Source organism: Mesoplodon bidens, assembly GCF_964165515.1.
Source record: "Mesoplodon bidens genome assembly, chromosome: 12".
NCBI classification, from domain to species: domain Eukaryota; kingdom Metazoa; phylum Chordata; class Mammalia; order Artiodactyla; family Ziphiidae; genus Mesoplodon; species Mesoplodon bidens.
In genome coordinates this window covers 73,761,003-73,785,985 of record NC_138168.1, presented here as the reverse complement: position 1 = coordinate 73,785,985, position 24,983 = coordinate 73,761,003, and the positions used below count along the sequence as shown (strand labels likewise).

At 36.5% G+C, this 24,983-nt stretch overlaps 1 protein-coding gene across 8 annotated transcripts in view; it reads right to left on the bottom strand.

The window, feature by feature from the left end:
* UTRN (utrophin) overlaps positions 1 to 24,983 on the bottom strand; it is a 525,852-nt gene that overhangs the window by 254,333 nt on the left and 246,536 nt on the right. For all 8 annotated transcript variants that reach the window (XM_081250822.1, XM_081250827.1, XM_081250825.1 and 5 more), the window contains 4 exons: positions 20,009 to 20,223; positions 17,552 to 17,669; positions 14,439 to 14,644; positions 10,864 to 11,018 (listed from right to left, as the gene is read on the bottom strand). In XM_081250822.1, coding sequence (XP_081106948.1) covers positions 10,864 to 11,018; positions 14,439 to 14,644; positions 17,552 to 17,669; positions 20,009 to 20,223 — 694 coding nt within the window. The remainder of the gene's footprint in view (positions 1 to 10,863; positions 11,019 to 14,438; positions 14,645 to 17,551; positions 17,670 to 20,008; positions 20,224 to 24,983) is intronic.

The following is a 24,983-nucleotide window of genomic DNA, read 5'->3' as shown; positions in this document are numbered from 1 at the left end:
CCATTACTGCTGTAACAACGAATCACCACAAACATAGTGGCTTATAACATTTTTCCCTAACCTTGTATATGAATTTGGTGAAATACTGGGAAAGTAATTTTATTTATAGGATACAAATGTGCAAGTTAATAATAAATGTCCTAGGGAATTTTTTTTAATTCACAAATATCTGGTGTCATAGTTTTTTTATCATGATCATAATCAACAACTAAAAATAATGAACATACTGAAAACTAAACTCTATTTATAGCAGTCTGAATTGTCTTCATGTTATTATAATAAATATACATTTTAAAATGTATAAGCATAGTATTTATACTAATTTATACATCTGATTTTTGAAATTAATATAATTTCATATGAAATCTGTAACAGAATATAGCTAAAAGGTATCAGCTCTCCACATCATTCATTTTACTCTTTTTTTAAAAGGCTAGAGTATGGTATACTGGACACGACAAGACACTACAAGAATCTTTTATTTATTTTCAAGGAATTTCACATGATTTATCATAATACCATAAGGCAAAAAAATCACTAAAATTAGATGCTCAGAAGTATGTACACACACTTTATGACACAGGCTAATAAATTACTTTTAATGCCATTTATACACTGCTCTCAGAAGGAAACCACTAATTTTACCACCTCTGCCATTTACTAGCTATATGCCTTGGGGTAAACCACTTCAAATCGCCAATTTTCTTTTTCCATCCTTAAAATAAAGAGCTTGGACTAGTTGAGTAAAGGGCCCATGTCAGAATCTCTAGGGGTCCTTTTAAAACTACATATTCCATCATAGAGATTATAAAACCTACTGGAAGAGTTCCTCCATTCTCACTCCATCCCTAGCTTCAAATTCAGCTTCATTAAGAATCACTGCATGTAGGGACTTTCCTCATGGTCCACTGGGTAAGACTCCACGCTCCCAGTGCAGGGGGTCCAAGTTCAATCCCTGGCTGGGGAACTAGGTCCCGCATCCATGCCACAACTAAGAAGTACACATGCCACACTAAAGATCCTGCATGCCGCAACTAAGACCCAGGGCAGCCTAAATAACAAATAAATAAATATTTAAAAAGAAATCCTTCCCCTAATTAAAAAAAAAAAAGGATCACTGCATGTAAATGAAATGTTACTGATGGGAATAGATGCGTGGTATGCAGAGAACAAAGAGGTTAGGAAGCACTAATGTGGAAGATTCATTCCTAAGATCACATCCAGCACTGAACTTACACTAGTCTTCGAGTCTCAGTGCAGAGTTTCTATCTGGCAGTTCTGGTTGCTACATCTCAAGATCAGAACAAAGCTGGAGGAAGTTCTGAGGAATGCAAATGAGAGAGTATAACAGAGGAACACTAGCAAAGAAAAAGAAATGATTTTAAGTTCAGGAAATTATGGCTGCTAGACAAAGGCAGAGAAGATTTTTTTTTAAAAAAATCTTGTAAAACCCACAAATCATAAAGAATAAAGATAGGCTGAAAACCTAAAAGCCAGAACTTCTGAAGTTTAGAAGGATAATTCTAGCAAAAAAATTTTTTTACTTCAAACAGAAGTAGCAGACTATAGAATTTTTTAATGCAAGAAACGGTGCAGACTGAAAGTATAAATAACTTCTCATAAAAGATTTAAAGAATGTATGTGTGGCAGATTTATAATAGTTTATATTAAAGGGAACTTGGATTTTTTAAATGTAAACTCTTAGCTTTTAAAGAGATTTCTGTTATAAAAGCAACTGTGATAGGCTACAAAATAGCTTATAGTCATTTTGTAGCATTACAAAACATGGCCACCCATATAACTGACATTTTTTAAATGTTATTTTAAATGTTAAATAATGCTTCATTTTTAAGCTACAAGATATAATATTGTTTAACCAAATGTGCATGTGCTTATAATTGGTCAAAAGACTGAACACAAGTAGATATGTCTTTTTTTTAAGACTTCAATGGAAAAGTGTCTTAGCAAACCCACAGATATGTGTTGCTAAATTTTGGTATACTTTAAAGGTGATGTTTACAGTTACAAGAGATTTAAATATATTTATCTCTTCTAGAGTGGAAAATAGCAGCATCAGTAGTTTGAGTGGCATGTAAAAAACTTACAATGAAACAATTCTTTAAGCTTCCCATTGAGTACCTTCACAAGGTAATTTGTCCTTTGGTGTATAAAGTATCATTTACTAGGAAATATATTAAAGCACACTTTAATGCAGTGGATTTAATGAAGAATTGGTCACTGGAGATATCCCCAACCATCTATGGTATTTTGTGACCAGTCTCTGTTGCATAGAGATTGGGTCATCATCAAGCACTTAAAAATTCACTCCATGGAACTCAAGGAGACTGTTCTAAGCTGCTAATACCACACCACTTGGGAAGCTTAAGAGAGGTACCTGCAACCCCACTATTCAAGACAGAACTATTCCTGTGTGAGGATTTATCACACCACATCCTATTTCCCTTTTAACTAAGTCATTACCAGATATTTGGTCTTAGCCAACCAATACCGGACCATAACCCCAATACTGCTCCATACCTTCCCCAATCTACCCCCAAAACCCTTCTTCCATTAAGCCTGGAAGCCTATTCTACGATTGGGAGATTCCTCAGATCAATCATTTTACCCTGTCTTAAGTGAAATTGGTTTCCCTAGTGCCATCAATTTGTCTGCAGATTTTTAACGAAATTTTTTTCTTTTTTCTCTCAGACCCTGTATGTTTCATGATGAACAGGTGTTGGAATGAAGGTCCGCCTCCTTCGAATTGCTACTTCCAAGCCGCTGTTCTCCCATCTTCCAGGCAAAATCCTACTCCTTCAAAGCAGAAGACGTTTTCCATTATGCTCATATACTGACCTCCAGGTCCATGGTAACTGCACATAGGCTGCTCACTGCCTCAACAGGTAAGTGGAGTCTGAAATCCAACTCAAGATCTGCTTGCCAAGCCATAGGCTCCAGTGAGGGACTGCACCTCCCAGAGAAAGGGACATGATAGACACCATTACGCACTAGTGCATCCCGGTCTCCACTACCTTACAAATACCTTCCTCTCCCCTGCTCCCTCTCCGTCTGACTTTCATCTGCATTCTTTCTACTTGCCTCCGAGTAGATACACATTGCTAAAGAACACCACAACAGGGTTATCTTTCCTTTACATTATTATAATAAATCACAAATAGGCACCCATCACTGCCCAGCACTAAAGTTCCCCTAGGAAGCTCTCTGTCCCACCCACCTAGATTTTACAACTGATCCTCTTTCTTCAAACTTCTCTCAGTCACACCTCCAGCCTCACTGAGAGCACGCCTCGTGGATCATAAAGAAAGCAGAAGTCATTGCACTGAGAATATGTCATTTCCCACTACTAAGGCTCCAATCCACATGCATCTATACTCATCTTCTCACTGTCCTTCCTGTCATAATGGAAAAAGCATCCCAGCTCTTACCAAACTCAATTCTACAGATCTCACCTTATCAACAGGACTTCTTTCCTCTTCCTTTGTCACCTCAGTCTGACATCACTCTACTAGATCATTCCCATGGGCATACACACATGCTTTATTTCTCATGTCCCATTTTAAAGAAAAGTCACTCACCTCTCTTTAACCTTCACTGCTTTCCAGGTACTACCTAATCTCTCTGCCCCACTTTACAACAAACTTCTCTGGTGATCTCTCCACAAATCATTTCTATTTCCCCAACTTGGTCTCATTCTCTACTTTCTACCCCATTACTCCCTTGAAATTGCTCTTTTCAAAATCACCAGAATCTCCAAAATGTGAAATTCCAGGAATGGTGTTGTGTCATCTCTTCGAATTTCTCAGCCTAATTAAACACAATGGATCGTTCCCTCTTAGAAACATTATCCTCTCTCCATTTCCTCTTAAAAATATTCTCTTCCCTATACGTCTGAACACCTGGATTTTGTTTCTACTTCATTCAAAGATTTTTCTGAGCCTTTTCTTTTCTCTTTTCCTTTTTTTGCTCCATCACCAAACCCTAGACTCTATGGACTCAATCCATCTCCCTCTTCTCCATCTTTATTCTTTTCCCAGTGATCTCATCCAATCCCACAGATTTAACCTCGACTGTAGATGCTTAGAACTCCCCAATTCCTATCTGAGCTCTGGAATGTTTGAGTTCCAGATTCACATATCCAATTATCTATTTGATCTATACACTTGGATATCTAATAGGCATCTCAAATGAGCATGTCAAAATCCAGTTCTTGAATTTTTTTCTCTCAGAAACTCCCACAGCCTTTTCCAGTGAATGGTACCCACTCATCCTTTCACAAAGCGCCATCTTAGATTGTTTCCACCCCCCCAAATTACATATCTAATCCATCAAACATCTTTTCTACTTCTGAAGTACATCTCAAAGCCGTGACCTTCTTTCCACCATTGCTGGCAGACAATATCCCAGGATACCCACCATCTCTCACCTGGACCACAACAATCACTTCTTTACTGGCTGTCCCAATTATTCTCTTACATCCCTAAAATATATCCTCCTCATAAGACTAAGCAAGATTCAATTGAATATTATAAATTAGATAGTGTCATCCCTTGCTTACTGATTCCAATAGCTTTCCATTGTACTTAACAATATCCAAACCCTTTCCCATGTCTTATAAAGTTCAGCATGATGTTGCCTTTTCCTCCCTCTTCTACCACTTCTTAAGCCCCCTTATTCATTATATTTCAACCGCATTCTATGCTGTTTCCTGCCTCATGACTTTTACCTTTGTTGTTGACCCTAGAATTTTTTTCAGATGCTTCTTCTTAACCTGAATCAGCTCAAATGCTGCCTTCTGCATTATGCTTTCTAAATTTAGCCAAGCTAAATAATTCCCTCTCTTACGTAGCACCTCTTTAGTTTCTTTTGCCTCCAAAATCATCATCTATAATTATGTATTATTTTCTTTTTACTACCTGGCTCTTCCTATGAAAGGTAAGCTTCCTGGGGCTTCAGGGCTGATCACAGAGCTTGAAAAAGATAAGGTTAAATTTAAAAATAAATAAATAAATATTTAATTAACTAACTAATGAGAAAAAAGAACAAATGAAAGCAAAGACAAAGGCGACAGGCACTGGTCCTTTAGGTTGTTTATTATGGAGTTAAATGCATTAAGAAAATAACTGCTTGCTTGAGCTTGATATGTACAAAATGAAAACATTAGTATTGTTAGGTATGTACCACAAAGATATTATTGGTAATTTTTTTCAAAGGCAATAAAACAGTAATTGAAATATTAAAACAATATAACAAAAAAGGAAAATAAAGAAGAGTATAATTTTTACACTTCTCTTCTTTACCAGTTTCCTTCCCAGCTCAGAACGGAAAACTAAAACCGAAATGCTAGCAATGAAAATAAAAGAAACAGGTTGGAAAATAAAGGTAACATTCAGGGAAAGAAGTAAGTTTCGGAGAGGATAAATCTAATTGACTGACCCAAATCTCTGAACCTCATACCAGCGCACAGACTCAAAGGATACGGCTACCAGTACTTTTCACCTAAGCTCATTAATTTGGGAGTGACAGCTGCTACAACATTCATTTCAAGAGTGCAAAGGATGGGCCAGGTTGATGTCAGGCCATAGGACACAATCCCCATATGAATATCTCCACTGACCACAGTTCAAAGAAATTGGTCAAATCAAACAATGGATAAATGCTGAAGAAGAACATTTCATTTTTATTAGTCAGTTGGGACAATAAACAATCACTGCTGAAAAAGTAGTAACAGAAATAATGAAAGTTTCAAAATATACAATAAAAATAACTGGGAAAGCAATCAAAGGCAAATTCAAATTTTTGGAATGTAATGTTTTCAAAATAATCAAGGGCTTCACAAATTCAGTCTTTAGTATACACAATATTTATATAACCCCTTGTAAACTATGTGCATTCCACATGTCCAGCAGGACGTTATTAACAAGTTAATGAACATTAATTAGAAAGACAGTGTCATTTCTAAAGAAGAAAGTGCCTTCATTAGATAAATCTGTATTTGTGGCTCTCACATGAAATAAACTTTTTAAAATACTACACCCTTTCTTTCCAGGATGGTTAGACTTCTGCTTAGGCAGAAAACACTTAAATGCAATGTAAATTCAGCAACTGTGATGATTTTACTAACTGCTATGGTCTGAATGTATCTGTCCTCCTCAAATTCCTATGTTGAAATCTTAATGCCCAATGCGATGGTATTAGGAGGTCGTTCGGCCTTTGGGAGATGATTAGGTCTTGAGGGCAAAGCCACCGTGAATGAGGTTAATGACCTTATAAAAGAGGCCTGAGAAAGCTCTCTTACCCCTTCTGCCACATAGGGAAAGGAGAAGTCTGCTACCCGGAAAAGGGTCTTCACCCGACCATGCTGGCACCCTGATCTCGGACTTCCAGCCTCCAGAAATTTGAGAAGTACATTTCTGTAGTTTCTAAGCCACCCAGTCTGTGGAGTTTGTTACAGAAGACTGAACAGACTAAGACACTAACAAGAAAATTGCATTTGCTAAAAGTTTCATCTGGTAATAAACATTTAGAATATCTATACTGCACTCAGTAAATCAGATAACCAATTATTTTCTCATTAATGTAAACAGAGACTATTCAAAATGACTACAGACAAACAACTGACAATGACTAAGCCTTCCGCTGATTTAACCATAGACAGTACTGTACAACAGACCAAAGGGCAACGGATTTATAAGGAAGACATAATATGACAGAGCAGATGATGATAATTTGGGGTAAACTTTTGTTGAGCACATACCATGTATGAGGAACTTTTATAGCTAATTCTTGACCCTAACAATAATCTTACCCATTAGATATGTTCTCTGTTTTACCACCAAGAAATTGAGATTCAGTGAGTTGAAAGAACTTGGTCAAAGTTCACACAGATGGTAAGTGAATAAGCTGGGATGTTAATCAAGGACTGCCAGATACCACAGCCAGTGTGCTTTTCGTCCTGCCTGTACAAACCGAGAAATGCCTTAAAGTAGGCAGCAAAAGATGGCTTCCGGGGGATGGAGGGCAAAGAGAAAAATACATAATAATTAATGATCTATAGGACATTCTTTATAACATAAAGTTATATTGTCTCGTTTCCTTCATAATATTTCAGCATAAATAACTATGTGTGTGGATATGTATGGGTGCAAGTATGTGTGTATGTGTATATACATACACATATACATATACATGAACATATGCACTCCAGGGTTAAAATAACATTTCAGACCCACATGAGGCATCTACACTGCAAAAGTTACTATAAGCCCATTTCAATTATCTTTATCTCAATTTGCACTACAAAATTTAACTGGCATCAAGAGATGTAAGAAAAAAATTTCACCAGCAAAAAGAATAGTGGTCAAGATATGTCAATTAGTTTAAAATGTTAGAGACAGACCTGTTGTTTACAGAATCCAAAATATCGGGAGCCAGTTATGTTTAAGAATTAATCATTTTTTTGTACATTAGAAAACTATTATTATGAATGTATCTAAACGACATGTTAACCCCAACTACGCCCTGAGGCAGCAAACACATTAATATTTCTGCAGTAGGAACAAGGCTATTCACACTAAGCAGGATAAATAAAGACCATAATAAATAGCCTCATGTCAATTCAAAGCTTTCTGTTATCAGTGAGTATTGGATTTCGGTGTGGTAGATAAGGGATCGTGAATGGCCAAATGACTTAGTCCAACTGCAATTCAGACAAAACATTTCCTCTGAATGCTGATATTAAATTTCATATATTATACCGCAATAATAGTGTTCTATGTGCAATATAATAACCCTTCACCCCTCCAGAATTTGGCTGACTACAATGTACATTCAGAATATGGCTGGGAGATGAGAGAAAAGCCATGGTGTAAAGGTGCTCCAGGGCCACTACAGCAGGCACAATGGCCATGTACTGGAGAGACTTACATTTATTCGTAGCAGAGGCCCCCATATCTTTAATCAGATCTGGTTTCTAAACTCAACACAGATAAGAACCAGGAAGTAGAATCACAAAGATCTGAGAGGTGGGTACACAGAATTGTCATCAGCAATAGCTGAAGTTCTGACAGCAAAGAAGAAAAATAAAGCGATTTTTAAAGAAAGATAAAAGCCCAACTGCACAGTCAAAAAAAGCTTGGATTCCAATCTCAGCTCTGCCCGTATGAGCTGTGTGATCTCGGGTGTTCCTTAACTTCTCTCTACTTCAGTTTGTTTGTCGATATAATGTTGATAAAAATTCTTCCTATCTCCTTTGGGTGTTGAGAGGATTAAATAAAATAATGCAAGTGAAGAGCTTAGCACAGAGCCTGACAATTAGGAGATGCCCAATAAAATTCATATGCTAAAAACGAAGCACAAAATCTCACAAAGCATAGCAGCCTGAAAAAATTCACCACCAATTCTTCAGATTGTGGAGAGCATTGTCATAATTTAGTAAAGAAAAATATCATCTTGGCTCTGTCATGTGCCTTTGAACGTGACATTTAACTTGTCTGAGAGAGCATTAGAGTAAGCCAAGCATTCTCGATGGAAGAGATACATGGTTCTCAGCGGAGGGGAGTGGGAAAAATCTACTCTTTTTATGTATAAAGCATAACTATAAAGTATAACTATATATACACAGATACACAGGATACCCATGGTATTAAAATGTCCTGTGGGCAAGTATCTGAAAAGGCTCCTTAGGCGGGGTGGATAATGTAAAAAAGGTCGAGAAACACTTGTTTAAATGAACTGTAAGGTCAGGCACAGCTCTTATAGTTCCTTAATTCTCTCTTCATAACAATAATGCCAAGAATTCAAAAAATGTTTAATATAGGTTCATGTACTTTGCTAAAGAAGACAAGGAAAGATTTGTACATTTCAGAAAGATCTTCAACTAAACAGTTAAAAATTGTAAATATCATTGTGTTTAAAAGAGAAAATCCTGGCAATACATAGGAAACTCAGCTATCACTATGATGGGATCCCGTGAGCCACAATTTTGTTGTATTTTCTCTGCTTTATAGATAGTAATATACCTAAACCATGTCTAAATATTAACATGTTTACTTATTTCCCCTAAAACGCAGAAAGAAAATAGAATAAAGACAATGACTTGTAACTACCATAAAACTGGAACACGGTGGTTATCTTAGCTATGATAAATGAAAGATCACCCTGGAATATAATTCATCTTTAATTGCCTCTTCCATCTAATCTAACCACTGCTGTAGGCTGTCTTAAAATATTTACAAAGTAAAAGCAAAAAAAGAACTGGAGTTGCTAAATAAAGCTGGCCACACATTCCTAAGTGATCAATTTTTCTGGTATTGTTTACAATAAAAACAAAGTCATAATTCTTACAGTAGATGGAATTTGTGGAAATACAAAGATAAAGTATGCTTAAGGACGATCTCTCAATGTTAAGGCTGGGTTTTTTAACTGAGATATAATTGACATACAACACTGTATTAGCTTTAGGTATATAACAATGATTTGATATATGTATATATTGCAAAATGATTAGCACAGTAAATTTAGTTAACATCCATCATTACACATGGTTACACGTTTTTCTTGTGATAACTTTTAAGATTTAGTGACTTTCAAATACACAATACAGTATTGTTAACTATAATCACCGTGCTGTATCTTACATCCCCAAAACTTATCTTGTAACTAGAAATTTGTACTTTAAAGCTGTTTTTAATTCCTCCTCTTCCCTGCCTTAGTTTTGGGATTCTTACTATATCCAAATTACCTGTTACAACAAGAGAAAAGCAGCTGTACTAAAATGCTAGAAAGACCAATATTATAACTATATTCTGTTTTAAACATTAGAAGTTTTGTATTTGCTATCCTTGTCTTTATTTTCTCCAGAATCCTAGGGATATGCAGCAACACATTCATGTTCACATACTGACTCATAATTCTTTTCTTTCAGTTTCCCAAAATTTACATTAAAGATTCTAACTAAAAATGACATTCTAAAAATACCTCCATATCAAACCGTTACTAAATGCTTGTCCATACATTATTACCAGTAATATATATCATAAAGTGTTCTGATATTATCCATTTTATTCACTGCAAAATAAATGTGGTTTTGATATCAAGTTAGCTTTCAGGCAGTTGCATCTGAATATTCAAGATGTGTGAAACCATAATTTCATTTCAACACAGGTATTCACAGTACTATGCAGGAAGCAAACACTTTTTTACTGATGATGAATATAAATATGCAATCTTAAAGAGATGCTAACCATTGCTTACAGTGCCTCAAATTCTAGATGCTCAAGTGACAGAAAAATTTCTCTTATAAACACGTATGCTATTTTAGACTGTTCCAAATATACTGACGAGATGGAGTAATGAAAGAAAAGATAAGTTAGTTGAAGCCCAACATACACTTAGTATACTTCAACTTCAGGAGTCTAGTGTGGATCCATGTGTTCTCAGCCAAAACCGAGGATGACCTGACCAAACAGCATACTGTTTTAATTACCATTAGGGATAATATTACCCTGATGCCTCTGTAATACCTAAGTGTTCCTTACCATCAGAGTACTACAAAATGTACTCTAGGCAATGCCAAGAGGCGTAAGAAAATCAGAACACATAACATGATCACGGGCAAGGTTTAGACTCATTCAAGGAAAAATTCCATTGCAGAAATTCAAGTACCTAATGTATAAATATACACTCTGTACTAAGTGTGGTAATACTAACTCAGTACAGCATAAAAATTTAAAAATAATAATAAAATATGTGACCTGTTCCACACACTTCCATGAGAAAGCCAAAGCAATCAAATTCTCAACTTGACAACATACATACATACACCTGCCAGGGCCTTAGCATTACCTTTGTTTTAGATTGATCCATGATGTTTTTAAGTACTCCGTGGTTTCTTTCACATTCCTCGTGTCATCACTGCCATATTCCTCCAGCAGTTTCTGCAGGACGTTATCGAATGCCATAACGATACCAGCACCAGGAGCCAGTTCTTGAAGCAACATCTAAGGTGTAATTTCAGATGTAGCTGTTAGACTGGATCACTCAATAACAAGTATGACCAAAACACTGGTCCTTCCAGTAGGTTTTAATATGTTTTTGACACAGATATCAAAAGAAGGAAACAAATTATAAAACAAACTCTTGCATGTAAGCTCAAACAAAAATAATTCTGGAAGTGAAAGGTGATCAGATACATAGCAGATAACATTAAAAGATTACTGTCTTTTCTCCTTTGATATGTTTTACTTCCTCAAACCAGTTGTCTTCTTTCATTCCTACTGCTATATCTGATCCTTACAGGAACATGTATCTTATAGGAATGAACTTACTATAGAGTTAGTTCCTCTATAGGTGCTTGAAGATATGGAAAGGGCAACAACATGGAAGTCTTCTTGACCCTGGATCACTGTGTATCACTGTTTACAAAGTTAACTGCTTGGGTGGATCCAGTAGCTAAGCAAGGTTTACTGAGAGTTGCTTGAATAAACTAAACTGATGCTGTATGTCCATAGGCACTGGTTCCTTGATAAATTTTTTTCCACTTCTGAGAGCTCTTGTATCAAGATACTCCCCAGGAAATCTAAATGACAAATGAATGTTCTTAAAATGATTTTTGTAGCGACTAGCAGAAAAATCCACCCTAAAGTTCCAGAATAGAACTACACTGCTGATTAGAAAAGAATATTCTTTTTGAATTATGGTTTTCTCCAGGTATATGTCCAGTAGTGGGATTGCTGGGTCATATGGTAGCTCTATTTTTAGTTTTTTAAGGAACCTCCATACTGTTTTCCACAGTGGTTGTATCAATTTACATTCCCACCAACAGTGCAGGAGTGTTCCCTTTTCTCCACACCCTTTCCAGCATTTATTGTTTCTAGATGTTTTGACAATGGCCATTCTGACCCATGTGAGGTGATACCTCAGATGAATGGATAAAGAAAATGTGGTACATATATACAATGGAATATTATTCAGCCATAGAAAGAAATGAAATTGAGTTATTTGTAATGAGGTGGATGGACCTAGAGTCTGTCATACAGAGTGAAGTAAGTCAGAAAGAGAAAAACAAATACCGTATGCTAATGCATACATATGAAATCTAAAAAAAATGGTACAGGGCTTCCCTGGTGGTGCAGTTGTTAAGATTCCGCCTGCCAATGCAGGGGACATGGGTTCGAGCACTGGTCCGGGAAGATCGCACATGTCACGGAGCAACTAAGCCCGTGTGCCACAACTACTGAGCCTGCACTCTAGAGCCCGTGAGCCACAACTACTGAAGCCCGCGCACCTAGAGCCTGTGCTCCGCAACAATAGAAGCCACCGCAATGAGAAGCCCGCGCACCACAATGAAGAGTAGCCCCCGCTCGCCACAACTAGAGAAAGCTCACGTGCAGCAATGAAGACCCAACGCAGCCCAAAGTTAATTAATTAATTAATTTTTTTAAAATGGTACTGATGAACCTAGTGTTAGGGCAGGAATAAAGACATAGACATAGAGAATGGACTTGAGGACGCGGAGGGGGAAGCTGGGGCGAAGTGAGAGTAGCATCGACATGTATACACTATCAAATGTAAAACAGATAGCTAGTGGGAAGCAGCCGCATAGCACAGGGAGATCAGCTGGGTGCTTTGTGACCACCTAGAGGGGTGGGATAGGGAGGGTGGGAGGGAGACGCAAGAGGAAGGGGATATATGTATGCATATGGCTGATTCACTTTGTTGTACAACAGAAACTAACACAGTATGGCGAAGCAATTATACTCCAATAAGGATGTATTAAAAAAAAAGAAAAGAATATTCTGAATATGATGATTGAGACATTAATATCACTTTTAACTGTATTCCTCTGGTTAAGTGTCCAGGGGCTTTGCTGATTATTACTTTTGAGTCATTTGGTGAAGACAAATCAGCAGATAGCATAAACACAGAGAATGATCCAGGAAACCAGGATACCTGGCCACTTGCTTTTTAAGTTGTAACCATGGAAAGTCTACACGTCTGAAGAATAAAAACATACTCTCATGTCTGAGATTTTTCCCATATATCTTTTATTATATTCTACACAAGCGTACACTTTCATTTAGGCTATCTGAAGGGTAAATAAATGTTACACCAAAGTATAACCTAACAACCATAACCTCTGACTCAAGAATATTTTCTATGATTGTAGAGATGTAAAAAAGGGAATACTCTTGTACTGCTGGTGGGAATGTGAATTGGTACAGCCACTATGGAGAACGGTATGGAGGTTCCTTAAAAAACTACAAATAGAACTACCATATGACCCAGCAATCCCACTACTGGGCATATACCCTGAGAAAACCATAATTCAAAAAGAGACAGGTACCAAAATGTTCATAGCAGCCCTATTTACAGTAGCCTGGAGATGGAAACAACCTAAGTGTCCATCATCCGATGAATGGGTAAAGAAGATGTGGCACATATATACAATGGAATATTACTCAGCCATAAAAAGAAATGAAATTGAGCTATTTGTAATGAGGTGGGTGGACCTAGAGTCTGTCATACAGAGTGAAGTCAGAAAGAGAAAGACAAATACTGTATGCTGACACACATATATGGAATTTAAGAAAAAAAATGTCATGAAGAACATAGGGGTGAGACAGGAATAAAGACACAGACCTACTAGAGAATGGACTTGAGGATATGGGGAGGGGGAAGGGTAAGCTGTGACAAACTGAAAGAGCGGCATGGACATATGTACACTACCAAACGTAAGGTAGATAGCTAGTGGGAAGCAGCCGCATAGCAGAGGGAGATCAGCTCGGTGCTTTGTGACCGCCTGGAGGGGTGGGATAGGGAGGGTGGGAGGGAGACGCAAAAGGGAGGGGATATGGGAATATATGTATATGTATAACTGATTTAATTAAAAAAAATAAAATAAAATAGCACTTTAAAAATACCATAGGTGTTCAATATCATCAACTCTATAATCAAACTAATCACAAAAAAGGTAGCTGCTATGATGATATTGATTAAATGGTTTGGTTATAAAGGTATTAGAAGAAGCTAAACTTACTTAATACTTGATTTGTTCAAATGAAAGTCTCAGGAGATTTCATAAATAAAAAAATATCTTCAGGGTAGATATGGAAGGGAACAAAAGGAGGGTTCCTGGGATCCTGAAAATGGTTTCTTTCTAGATGCTGGTTCATGGGTAAGTTCCATTTGCAAAGAGTCAGTGAGCTATAAATCTAGGATACATGTACATTTCTATCTGTTATGCCTCCAGAAATTTTTCAAAAACCTTCCTGGTCAAATTCTTTATATAAGTGTCAGTGTACATTCTAAGCACTTGGGAAAACATTATGACAAGGGTCCTAAAAATTACAGTTAGCAACAGAACAAAAAAAGCACATCCCACAAATTGATAATGCCAGAAAGTATCTAATGAGTCTTACTTGATTATCAGAAATTTGTTTGATAAGTGGATCCCTTCGAGCTTGTTGAAGAATATAGAGGCGAGCCTCATATTTTCTCATGAGCTCCTCCGTCTCTTCCCTGTGGTCATCCCACTGAAGACTGTCAATAATCATGTCCTCCAGCTGCTGCTGTCTTAACTCCACACCATGCTGGGTGCTATCCCACTGGTTCTTGACCTTTTCCACTGGAGGAGGCATTATATATATTTTTAAAAATCCCAGAAAGTAACTATCAGGAAAGGGAAAAAATACCTGATACCAAATTCATCACAAATAAGGTTATATATAGAAAAGAGAAAGGAGGCAAAATGGTACATACATTTTAAAGTAATTTTATTATGTCTGACACACTGTATGACTGATATATTTCTGAAACCATCCTTGAAGAAAAAATATGGAATTAAACTCTATTTTAAATGCATTAAAATATCTCACAATAAAGATATTGACTATTATAAACTGACAAACCAAAAAGTATAAAGAAAATAAATTCCTACCTAATTTATATTTACAGAACCTGGTTTGAAGAAGGTAGACTTTAACAGTACATTATGATAGAACTTTATAACCAAAGATATAGTCACTTGTCATCCTCTAAGGAAATGCTCTAACGTAGTATTGATTTTAAAAGAAAATAAAATACTTAAGAATAATTTTCATATTTGTTTTACTCTAGCATGAAACCTCTCTAAAAGGAAGTGTTTTTATATATTCAAGAGACGCGCTAAAAGTAAATTAGATTCAAGTTCTAGGTACCCAGCAGTTTTTTATTATAAAAAATCCATATTGGCTCTTTTCCTCTCTCTTTTTTATTGTTTCTATTTATCATTCTCTCTTTCTGTCTCTTTCTCTCTTCCTTTTCTCTCCCCTACTTTCTTTCCTCTTGTATTTTTAACATGTGTCAAGGAAAAAGAGATCTAAGGAAACTTAAACTTTTGATTAATTACTTCAGGGGCAATTCATGATTTGAACTGAAGTACTAGTAAGCAATAACTTTAAATATCTTCAACAACCATTCGTAATAAGTAAGTAGAAAGTTAGAAACAAACTTCTAGAAGATGCCTTGTATGCCAGAAAGACTGAAGAGCTATAGTTAAGCACCAGGCCAAGAAGAACTTAACTAAAAAATAACATTGCAGCTAAGTCATAATGAGACCTTTTGGTAAAATTCTTCAAACAATACTGGGTTAGAGTAAACCATAAGAGCTATCAGTAAGACTGTTCAGAAAAAATGTAAATTATACTTATGTATAATAATTCTAAAAAATTGTTCAGTGAGATTATTTTATGTGGTCTTATCCAACAGTTTAAATAAATTGCTTACGTTTTAACTTAGGGAGAGGGAAAATTTATTGTAATGGTTTACTTGTCAGTTACAAAGTTACATAAAGTACTATAACTAATAGAATCTTTAACACTGAACAAATAAAACTAAAGATATCAAGTGACAGCAAGTATCAGAGGTTTATCATAAAAGATAAGCAAATTATCCTATTCATTGGAAATAAGTGCAAAAAGCAAGTTACTATTGGTAGTACCCTCTGGCTGAGGGTGGTTTTTCATATAATGAATGGTGATATGGACCATGCAGCCTCTATACCAGAAAAAATTGAGAGAAAACAAAAAGAGGGAGTTAAATTGAAAAAGGAAGATATTCAGGAGAAGAAAACCTTAAAGCAAACTTTGGACAGAGAGGAGGGGTGGAGGAAAAAACAAAAGATGGTAGAAAAAGCAAAGTGGAGAAGCCTTTGTAAATAGTTTGGTGTCACCAAAGCTGAGAAGCTCCTTTGCCATGTGATGGGAAACAGGGTCACTCCAGAGTTCGACAGGCAGAAGCAATCCACCAGTTAATTTAAAAAAAAAAAAAAAAAAAAAAAAAAAACGGGGGAAAGAAAATGGCTTACTTAGTAAAAATAAACCAATATTGTGACACACTAAAAGTTCTCTGCTAATTCATCTCTTATAATAACCTTGTTGCTGCAACATTTATTTTGAAATCAAAACAGTTTTTATAGGGGGGATAGTTGACTTTCCTTCAGAAATATTAGACTAGGTAATAAAATACCTTCCAGTTTATATTCTGCCACAAATAAATATTTATTAAGTAACTAATTGGTACTGGGCCACGGGGGAGGCCTCAGGGCCAAAAAGGGGAGTATTTACAGTCTATGGAGGGGAGAGAGAATTAACTGTGAGATCTACAACGAAATTATGGGAGGAAAGGTCACAGCAGGAACTAAAGATGGAAAATATAGTTCACCAGAGACTAAAAGAGGGTGGGAGAGACTTCACAAAGGAGGTGACATTTTAGCTGCTGAGTAGAATTTCACTTGGGGAGAGGCCAAGAAGAAAAAAATAATGTGAATAAAGGTAAGGAGACTAAGAAATGTCAGGGCATGTTAAAGAATAGATACAATACAGAATAGTTACAGACAGTGCTGAGGGCTAAAGAGAGAAAGGGAGTGATGGAAGCAGACTGATTGCCCCTATGTGACATGCTTGAGAATTTTGACTTTGTTTTGTATGTCATACAGATTTAATGGATGCTTTTAAGCCAGAAAGCAAATTTGAAACAGGGAACTTTGTTGTTGCTGTTTTGTATTTAATTTTTGGTTTGTTTTATTTTGTGTTTAACTAAAGTATTCCCAACTTCGTGCCAGGCACACAGGTGTATAGTAACTGCTCAATAAATATTTTTGGAATGACTTTTGAGAAGATGAGTTAAGAGACACAGTAAGATTTGGTTTCAGTGAATATAACAGAAGAATGGATTTGCATTCCTATGGGTTTCTCTAACTTTTGGGTTTTTTTTGTTCCTTTAAAAGAAATTCTAACTTAAAAGAAAAAACTTCAATGTATCAGTAATTACTTAAAAGTAATGATATTAGTACTTTAAGGAATTCATAAGGGAATTATGACAATGTTCACAAAAAATAAAAAACAAGGGAAAGCTATTTTATTAATAGAGTATCAAATTATCAAATAATATTAATTTCTGGTTGAATAATCTTCAAAAATGTATGTGTGTATGTGTATGTGTTACCATTTTCAGGGAAAGTGAATGACGATATATAATTTTTTTAAGAACCTACATTTTTCTGTGATTGCTGTTCTCACATCTGAACTGGAAGCTTTATTTTTCAAATTCTGTGCCAATGTAAAAACATAATCAAGCTGAGGATGGCGCTGTTCTAAGTCAGCCTTTGTGATCTGTTAAGACAAAATGATTGTTAAAATAGGTTAATAAGCCATATGATAAAATAGTAACAAAGCAAAATTGGTGTGCTGACATAAAACTTGTTGTTTTCCTCCTATGAGAGATAGTGATGTAGCAGAGAAAGTGCAGGAATTGAAGTCAGAGGTCCTAGTTTCAAGTCTCAGCTCTCCCACTTATCACCTGGATCACCAGGCAAGGCACTTTACCTCTCTGTGTTTTTATTTTCACAAAAAGAAATAATAAAATGCTTGCAGTTCAGCTATATCAACTCTGAGGAAATTAAACGAAGAAAATCTCTTTGAAAACTAAAAAGTGCTTTCAAAACATCAGTAGTGATTTCTGCAGCTGAGGCTTTGCATATCTGTCCTACATCAGATACGAACATAAACTAATGGCATCTACAGGGATGGAGGTAAAGTATTAGAAAAACCCTAATTGGAATCACTGCAAATTAAATAATCTTAGACATGAAAAACTGCTGCTCTAGAAAGTTTGTGTCTCTTAGTACTAATAAATATGGGAGAAAAGTTAGCAATATCCGGAAAATGGTGTGTTTTAAGTATAGAACTAATAGCCATAAAGATTAGAAAACACAATTTCCAAAGATTCTCTCCCAGCTCTTCCTCTGTGAATTCACTAATTTTTCAGATTTCAATTATTCCTACAGTGTCAAATATTATTTCTAAATGGCTTATTCACAACTTCTAATCCTGAATCGCAAAGACACAGTTCAATGAATGCTGATCATTTCCTTCTAAATGGCATAAGGGCCTCTCAGCACAACATATTTGAAACTAAATCAATCAAACCCTCATCCACATTCCATTTCTTCTGTTCCTGATTTCTGCTAATTACAACAGCATCATCTCAGCCCCTCAGCAAGGGCTTTTCTCCTTGTTTTAAGCATCTCTTGCACAATTCCCAGTCTTCTTACTCAAGCAGAGCATTGGTATCATCAGTCTCCAGTCACAATTTAAAAAAGAAAAAGGGGGGCTTCCCTGGTGGCGCAGTGGTTGAGAATCCGCCTGCTAATGCAGGGGACACGGGTTCGAGTCCTGGTCTGGGAGGATCCCACATGCTGCGGAGCAACTAGGCCTGTGAGCCACAACTGCTGAGTCTGCGCGTCTGGAGCCTGTGCTCCGCAACAAGAGAGGCCGCGATAGTGAGAGGCCCGCGCACCGCGATGAAGACTGGCCCCCGCTTGCCACAACTAGAGAAAGCCCTCGCACAGAAACGAAGACCCAACACAGCAAAAATAAATAAATAAATTACTAAACTCCTACCCCCAACATCTTACAAAAAAAAAAAAAAAGGGAAAATCAAGATGCTTGGCAACTGCTTACAGACTAAACGTCCAAAGACCTTTGCGTGGTCTACAAGCTCCTGCACGATGTGAGCTTGAGCTGCCTTTGCTCTCTTACTTCCCACTACACCTCTTTCCTGCACAGTTCTTGACCCAATATGCTTCATGCTCCCCACCTCATGTCTTTATTCACCCTGGTCCCTATACCAGGAATGCCATTTACTTTGTCTCTAAATGTCAAAATCCCATGTAGTCTGCCTTCCTTCACTGTGGATGTAATCCCTTTCCTCATTCTGGCTTCCCCTTACAGGTGGCGTGTACCTGTCCTGCAGCTTTTATTAGACTGTGCCTGGTCACACATGTTTTTAATATGGGAATAAAACTGATACCTACCTCACAAGATTATTAAAGTGAATGAAATAATATAGGTAAAATACTCAGAAAAATACCTAGCATACATTAAGCACTTAATAAGAGTTAGCAAGAGCTGTTATTATTTCATGGTTCATTCCCAGTTTCTATCTGGTATATTCTTTTCCATATCCCTAGACACACACAGCCCAGTACCAAAAACACACTGAATGTGGAAAAAAGAACTTTACAAATTGATATTAGATGGCATATGTATAGAAATAAAATTATAGTCAGGAGATTCTCACTTAACGATGTCAGCAATTAAACAAATAAGCTCATTGTGAAATATAAATTGAAAAGGCGCTTCAACAAATTATTCTCCATGACACTAGTCATTAAATGTAACACCAGTTTACATTTATAGTGATGTGGCTGGATTTATGATACCAGTTTTAGATCATAAAAATACAGTGACTCTACAGCTCACATTGTTAAACCTGTTCTTACAAAAACAGCACAAATGCAAGAAAAGCTTTACTCATCAGAGCTAGCCCAGGACGGCTGTTTGACAGGTCAAGAATTTTTTAAAGCTCATCCTCCCAGAGTTTAAGATAAACAAAAGTGATCCAAACAGATCTTGGTGTTTCCATGACAAGCCTTTACACTAGTACCTACTTTCATTCGGGAGATTGTCTTATTGATCTCTTCTACATCCCCGACAGTGACAATGTTGGACTTCAGCATCTGGTCGATCAACACCAGCCAGTCGGCCAGTTCTGTTATCGTTTTATCCAGATCAGCAGGAACTGAAATTTCTGAAGTACGAGGAGACTGAACAGGAATATCTGATGCAGATGATGCTAGCACCACCTTTTGGACACTGGGATGAGCTGAAATAAAAAACATAGCAAAGTATCAATAACACAGCAGGATAATCTGACTGTGGTGATGTAATGGTGGCATGTATGTGTATTTATGTAAAATTTAGTTTAAGTAAAACAATTGAAAGAGGTTTTTATTTTTATTTATTAATTATTTTTTTGTGTGTGTGGCACGTGGGCCTCTCACCGCTGCGGCCTCTCCTGTTGGGGAGCACAGGCTCTGGATGCGCAGGCTCAGCGGCCATGGCTCACGGGCCCAGCCGCTCTGTGGCACGCGGGATCCTCCTGGACCAGGGCACAAACCCGTGTCCCCTGCATCAGAAGGCGGACTCTCAACCACTGCGTCACCAGGGAAGCCTGGTTTTTATTTTTTATTATTTATTTATTTATATATATTTTTTGCGGTACACGGGCCTCTCACTGTTGTGGCCTCTCCCGTTGTGGAGCACAGGCTCCCGATGCGCACTCAGTGGCCATGGCTCACGGGCCCAGCCACTCCGCGGCATGTGGGATCTTCCCAGACTGGGGCACGAACCCGTGTCCCCTGCATTGGCAGGTGGACTCTCAACCACTGCGCCACCAGGGAAGCCCTTGGTTTTTATTTTTTAATACTGAAATGGCAATGGTATTTCCTGAAGTATCTATATGTTTTTGGTTGCCATAATGGCAATTAAACACACAGTCTCACCACATTCTAGGGCAGAAATAACTCAGAAGTAACTAACACTGATATCAAGAGGAAATAAAATAAAAAGTACATCAACCATGAGAAAATTAGGAGTGTTATTTTATTTTGTCAAGATGTTTTTGCTTTAATTGTAAAGGCATTTTATTTGTAATTTTCTGTTCTTTTTCACTTCCCTTTACAACATGAGCATTAGTCACTTTTAATAAACATCACTGTGAATACCTATGTAATAATCTATGTATATAGTCTCTAACTTTTAGTTACCTCTTTTCCTACAGCTGGATACTTAGACTACCTCTGAACTTTTACTTTAAAAAAGAGCTTGCATATACGGTCAACTAACATTTGACACAGGAGCCAAGAACATACAATGGAGAAAAGATAGCCTTTTCAATAAATGGTGCTAAGATAATTGAACATTCACACATAAAACAGTAAATTTGGACCCATGTCTTACACCACTCGCAAAAAACTAACTCAAAATGGATTAAAGACTTAAATGTAAGACCCGAAACCATGAAACTCCTAGAGGAAAACATAGGAATAAAGCTCCTTGACCTGGGTCATGGTGTTGACTCTTTGAATATGCAACAAAATCAAAACTGAACAAGTGGGACTACAACAAACTAAAAAGCTGCTACAAGCAAAAGAAGCCATCAATACAACAAAGTGAAAAGACAACCTACACAGAATGGGGAAAAAAATATGAGCAAACCATATATCTGATAAGGGGTTAGTATTGAAATGTATACATATAATTCAGACATAAGAATGAGAAAATCCTATCATTTTAGACACCATGGATGGACCTTGAAGGCATTATGCTAAGTAAAGTAAGTCAGACAGAGAAAGACAAATATGTATGATCTCATATATGGTATCTAAAAAGAAAAAAAATTCATAGGAAAAGAGATCATTCAGACCTGTGGTTACCAGAGGTGAAGGGTGGGGGCAGAGGAAATTGGAGAAAGGTGGTCAAAAGGTACGAACTTCCAGTTACAAGATAAACAAGTACCAAGGATGTAATGTACAACATGAAGACTACAGTTAACACTGCTGTATGATATATAGGACAGTTGTTGAGAGTAAATCCTATGAGTTCTCATCATAAGGAGAAATTTTTTTTCCTTTTTTCTTTTTTTAATTGTATCTATATGAGAAGATCCATTTATGGTAATCACTTCACAATACATGTAAATCAAACCATCATGCTGTATGCCTTAAACTTACACAGTGATGTATGTCAATTATTTCTCAATAAAACTAGAAAAAAAATGGGTGTAAAGAAGCATAGAACTTAACACAGGTGCAGCTATAGCCATCTGTCAAGGATATTTAAATTCCTATCACAACAGTGCATCAGAGAACATAAAGAATAATATTAAGGAAATTCAACAAAAGTGCTTTTGCTCTTAGGCTTTGCCTACTTATCATCTTCTAAATGAGGTCTCTTGATATTCTTTTTAAAATTTCAATATCCTCTCAGCACACCTGATTTCCTCATGTGCTCCACGGCCAACATCAGTGGTACAGTATCTCTTACACTTCTCTATTTTTCTTCCAATATACCATGTATTCCACTTATTTATTATGTGTATTTACTGACGAAACCCTGACACCTAGAACTATACCTGGCACATAGTAGGTGCTCAATAAATATTTGTTGAATTAAAAAGAAAACTTGCAAAAAAACCAACAAAAAACAGGAAAAAAAAGAACTTGCAAGAAGTATCTTTTTGTGTATTCTTTATAGCTCTGACTGATATCTTAGTAGAAATTTCCCAAAACAGAATTACTAGGTTAAAAAATATGAAAAAACTTAATGTATCTACTATTGATTGCCAAACTGTTTTCCTTAAAAGTTGGAAATATAGACTTCCAGCAGTGTGTGGAACTGATGAACATCCTGCATCCACACAAACAAAATTCTATCTCTACGGATAAACACACATCTTTCACCATTGCTTCATTTCATGTCTTTTTGGTTACCAGTGAGGATAAATATTCTTCATGTTTGGTAATCAAATATGGTATAATTTATAACTGTATGTGTTCTTTATCTGCTTTCTTATCAATTTGGATGAACTCTTTTGCAGAGCACAGGCTCCGGACGTGCAGGCTCAGCGGCCATGGCTCACAGGCCCAGCTGCTCTGTGGCATGTGGGATCTTCCCGGACCGGGGCACGAACCCGTGTCCCCTGCATCAGCAGGCAGACTCTCAACAACTGCGCCACCAGAGAAGCCCTGGATGAACTCTTTATGCAAGAAAGATAAACCCCGTCACATTGCTGAAAACAGTGTTTCTATTTTAGTATTTAATTTGTTTTCTTTTTATCATATAGATGTTAACAAAGTTCAGTTGAGCAAATCCATAAATCTGTCTTGGGGGACTGTTTTCTCAGAACTTACTCTTGTCTTCTCCAAAGATTTGATATATATTTTCTCTATATTTTTTGTTTGTATGTTTTTGTCTTATTTTGAACAGTGGGAGACTGGTAATTGTTTTTCTTTAGTTTTTACACAAGAGGTGGTTGAATTAATTATTAGATCTATCTAGACCCACTTTAGCATAAGGTATATTAAATGAGGCTTAAATAATTTTCTAAAAAATGTAGTCAATCTGTAAATTCAGCACAATATAAAAAAAATCCCAACAGGTTTGTGTGTAACTTGACCAAATTATACATTCAAATTTTGATTTTAAAATTAACATAGGAAAGAAAAGGGCCAAGAACAGTCAAAACATTTTATATTTGATAGAGGGTCATGCCCTACCCGATATTTAGTTGTATTACTCAGCTAATAATGAATGATTAACCTCGTGTATTACAGATCCAGACATTCAAACAGACCACTAGAAGAGAACAGCCACAGTGCATAGGTGGCAGAGAAGCCTGACCTTGGCAGAGACTACATTATAGATCAATGAGGAGGAATTTACTGGTCAATAAATGATGCTGGGAAAAGTGGTGACCCATGGCTGCAGCGGGAAGATGATGGGACAGATTTTGACCTCACGTGCACCTTAGGAAAATTAATTTTCAGTGGAATTAAGGACCTGCATATGAAAACTAAAATTGTAAAATATAGAAGAATATCTTTATGACTTCAGAGTAATAGAGGATTTCTAAAATAAATCACAAAAAGGAAAGCTATTAATAGATCATTAATGTTTAAGAATTCTGAAAATAGTACCACAAATAAAAATTTTAAAAGCCACAGATTAAGGGAGAAGGTATTTGCAATGCACATTCCAGACAAGGAATTAGTAACAAAAGTAGCTTTTTCAAACTCAAAAAACATCAACCAACAATCCACAGAAGAGGAAATAAGAAAGACAATAAACATATTTTTTAAAGGCTCAAGCACACAGGTAATTAAGGAAATGCAAATTAAAATGAAGTGTCTTATCTCCACAGGTCATAGGTTCCAAATGTGATGTCCGGGGAGCTCTGGGTCCCTAGAGACCCTTCCAAGGGGTGTGGATGCCAAAACTACGCTCATCATCATAGTAAGTTATTTGCCTCTTCCTGCTCATTCCTTCTCAAATGTAGAGTGGCGTTTTACTCAAGGCTACATGACATATGATATCACAATAGAGCAAATGAAGAAGCAGATACAAGAATCCAGGTGTCTTCTCTTATGGCAGAAATTTAAAGATTTTCAAAAATGTAATGTCATATCACTTTTCTATTTTTTTGTTGTTTTGGAAAATATACTTTCTTATGTTAATATCTTATAAAATATATTATTTTATTAACAGAATTTTATTATTGTTATTTTAACAAGTTGACAAACATAACTTGAAATTTCTCAGTTTTACTTTCTAATTAGGTAAATATTGATAGACATAACTCACACAAACAAAAGGCCTTTGGGGGTAATCAATAATTTTAAAAAGCACACAGCAGTCCTGGGAATAAAATGTTGGAGCACTGGAAACAACATAGAACAATGAGAAGCCTCACATTCAGCTGGTGGAAGGGTAACCTGGAACAACTAGTCTAGGCAGCAGCTAGCAAAGTAAAGTTGCCCGTACTCACCACGATCACCCCAATGATTCACCACCACATACCCTAGA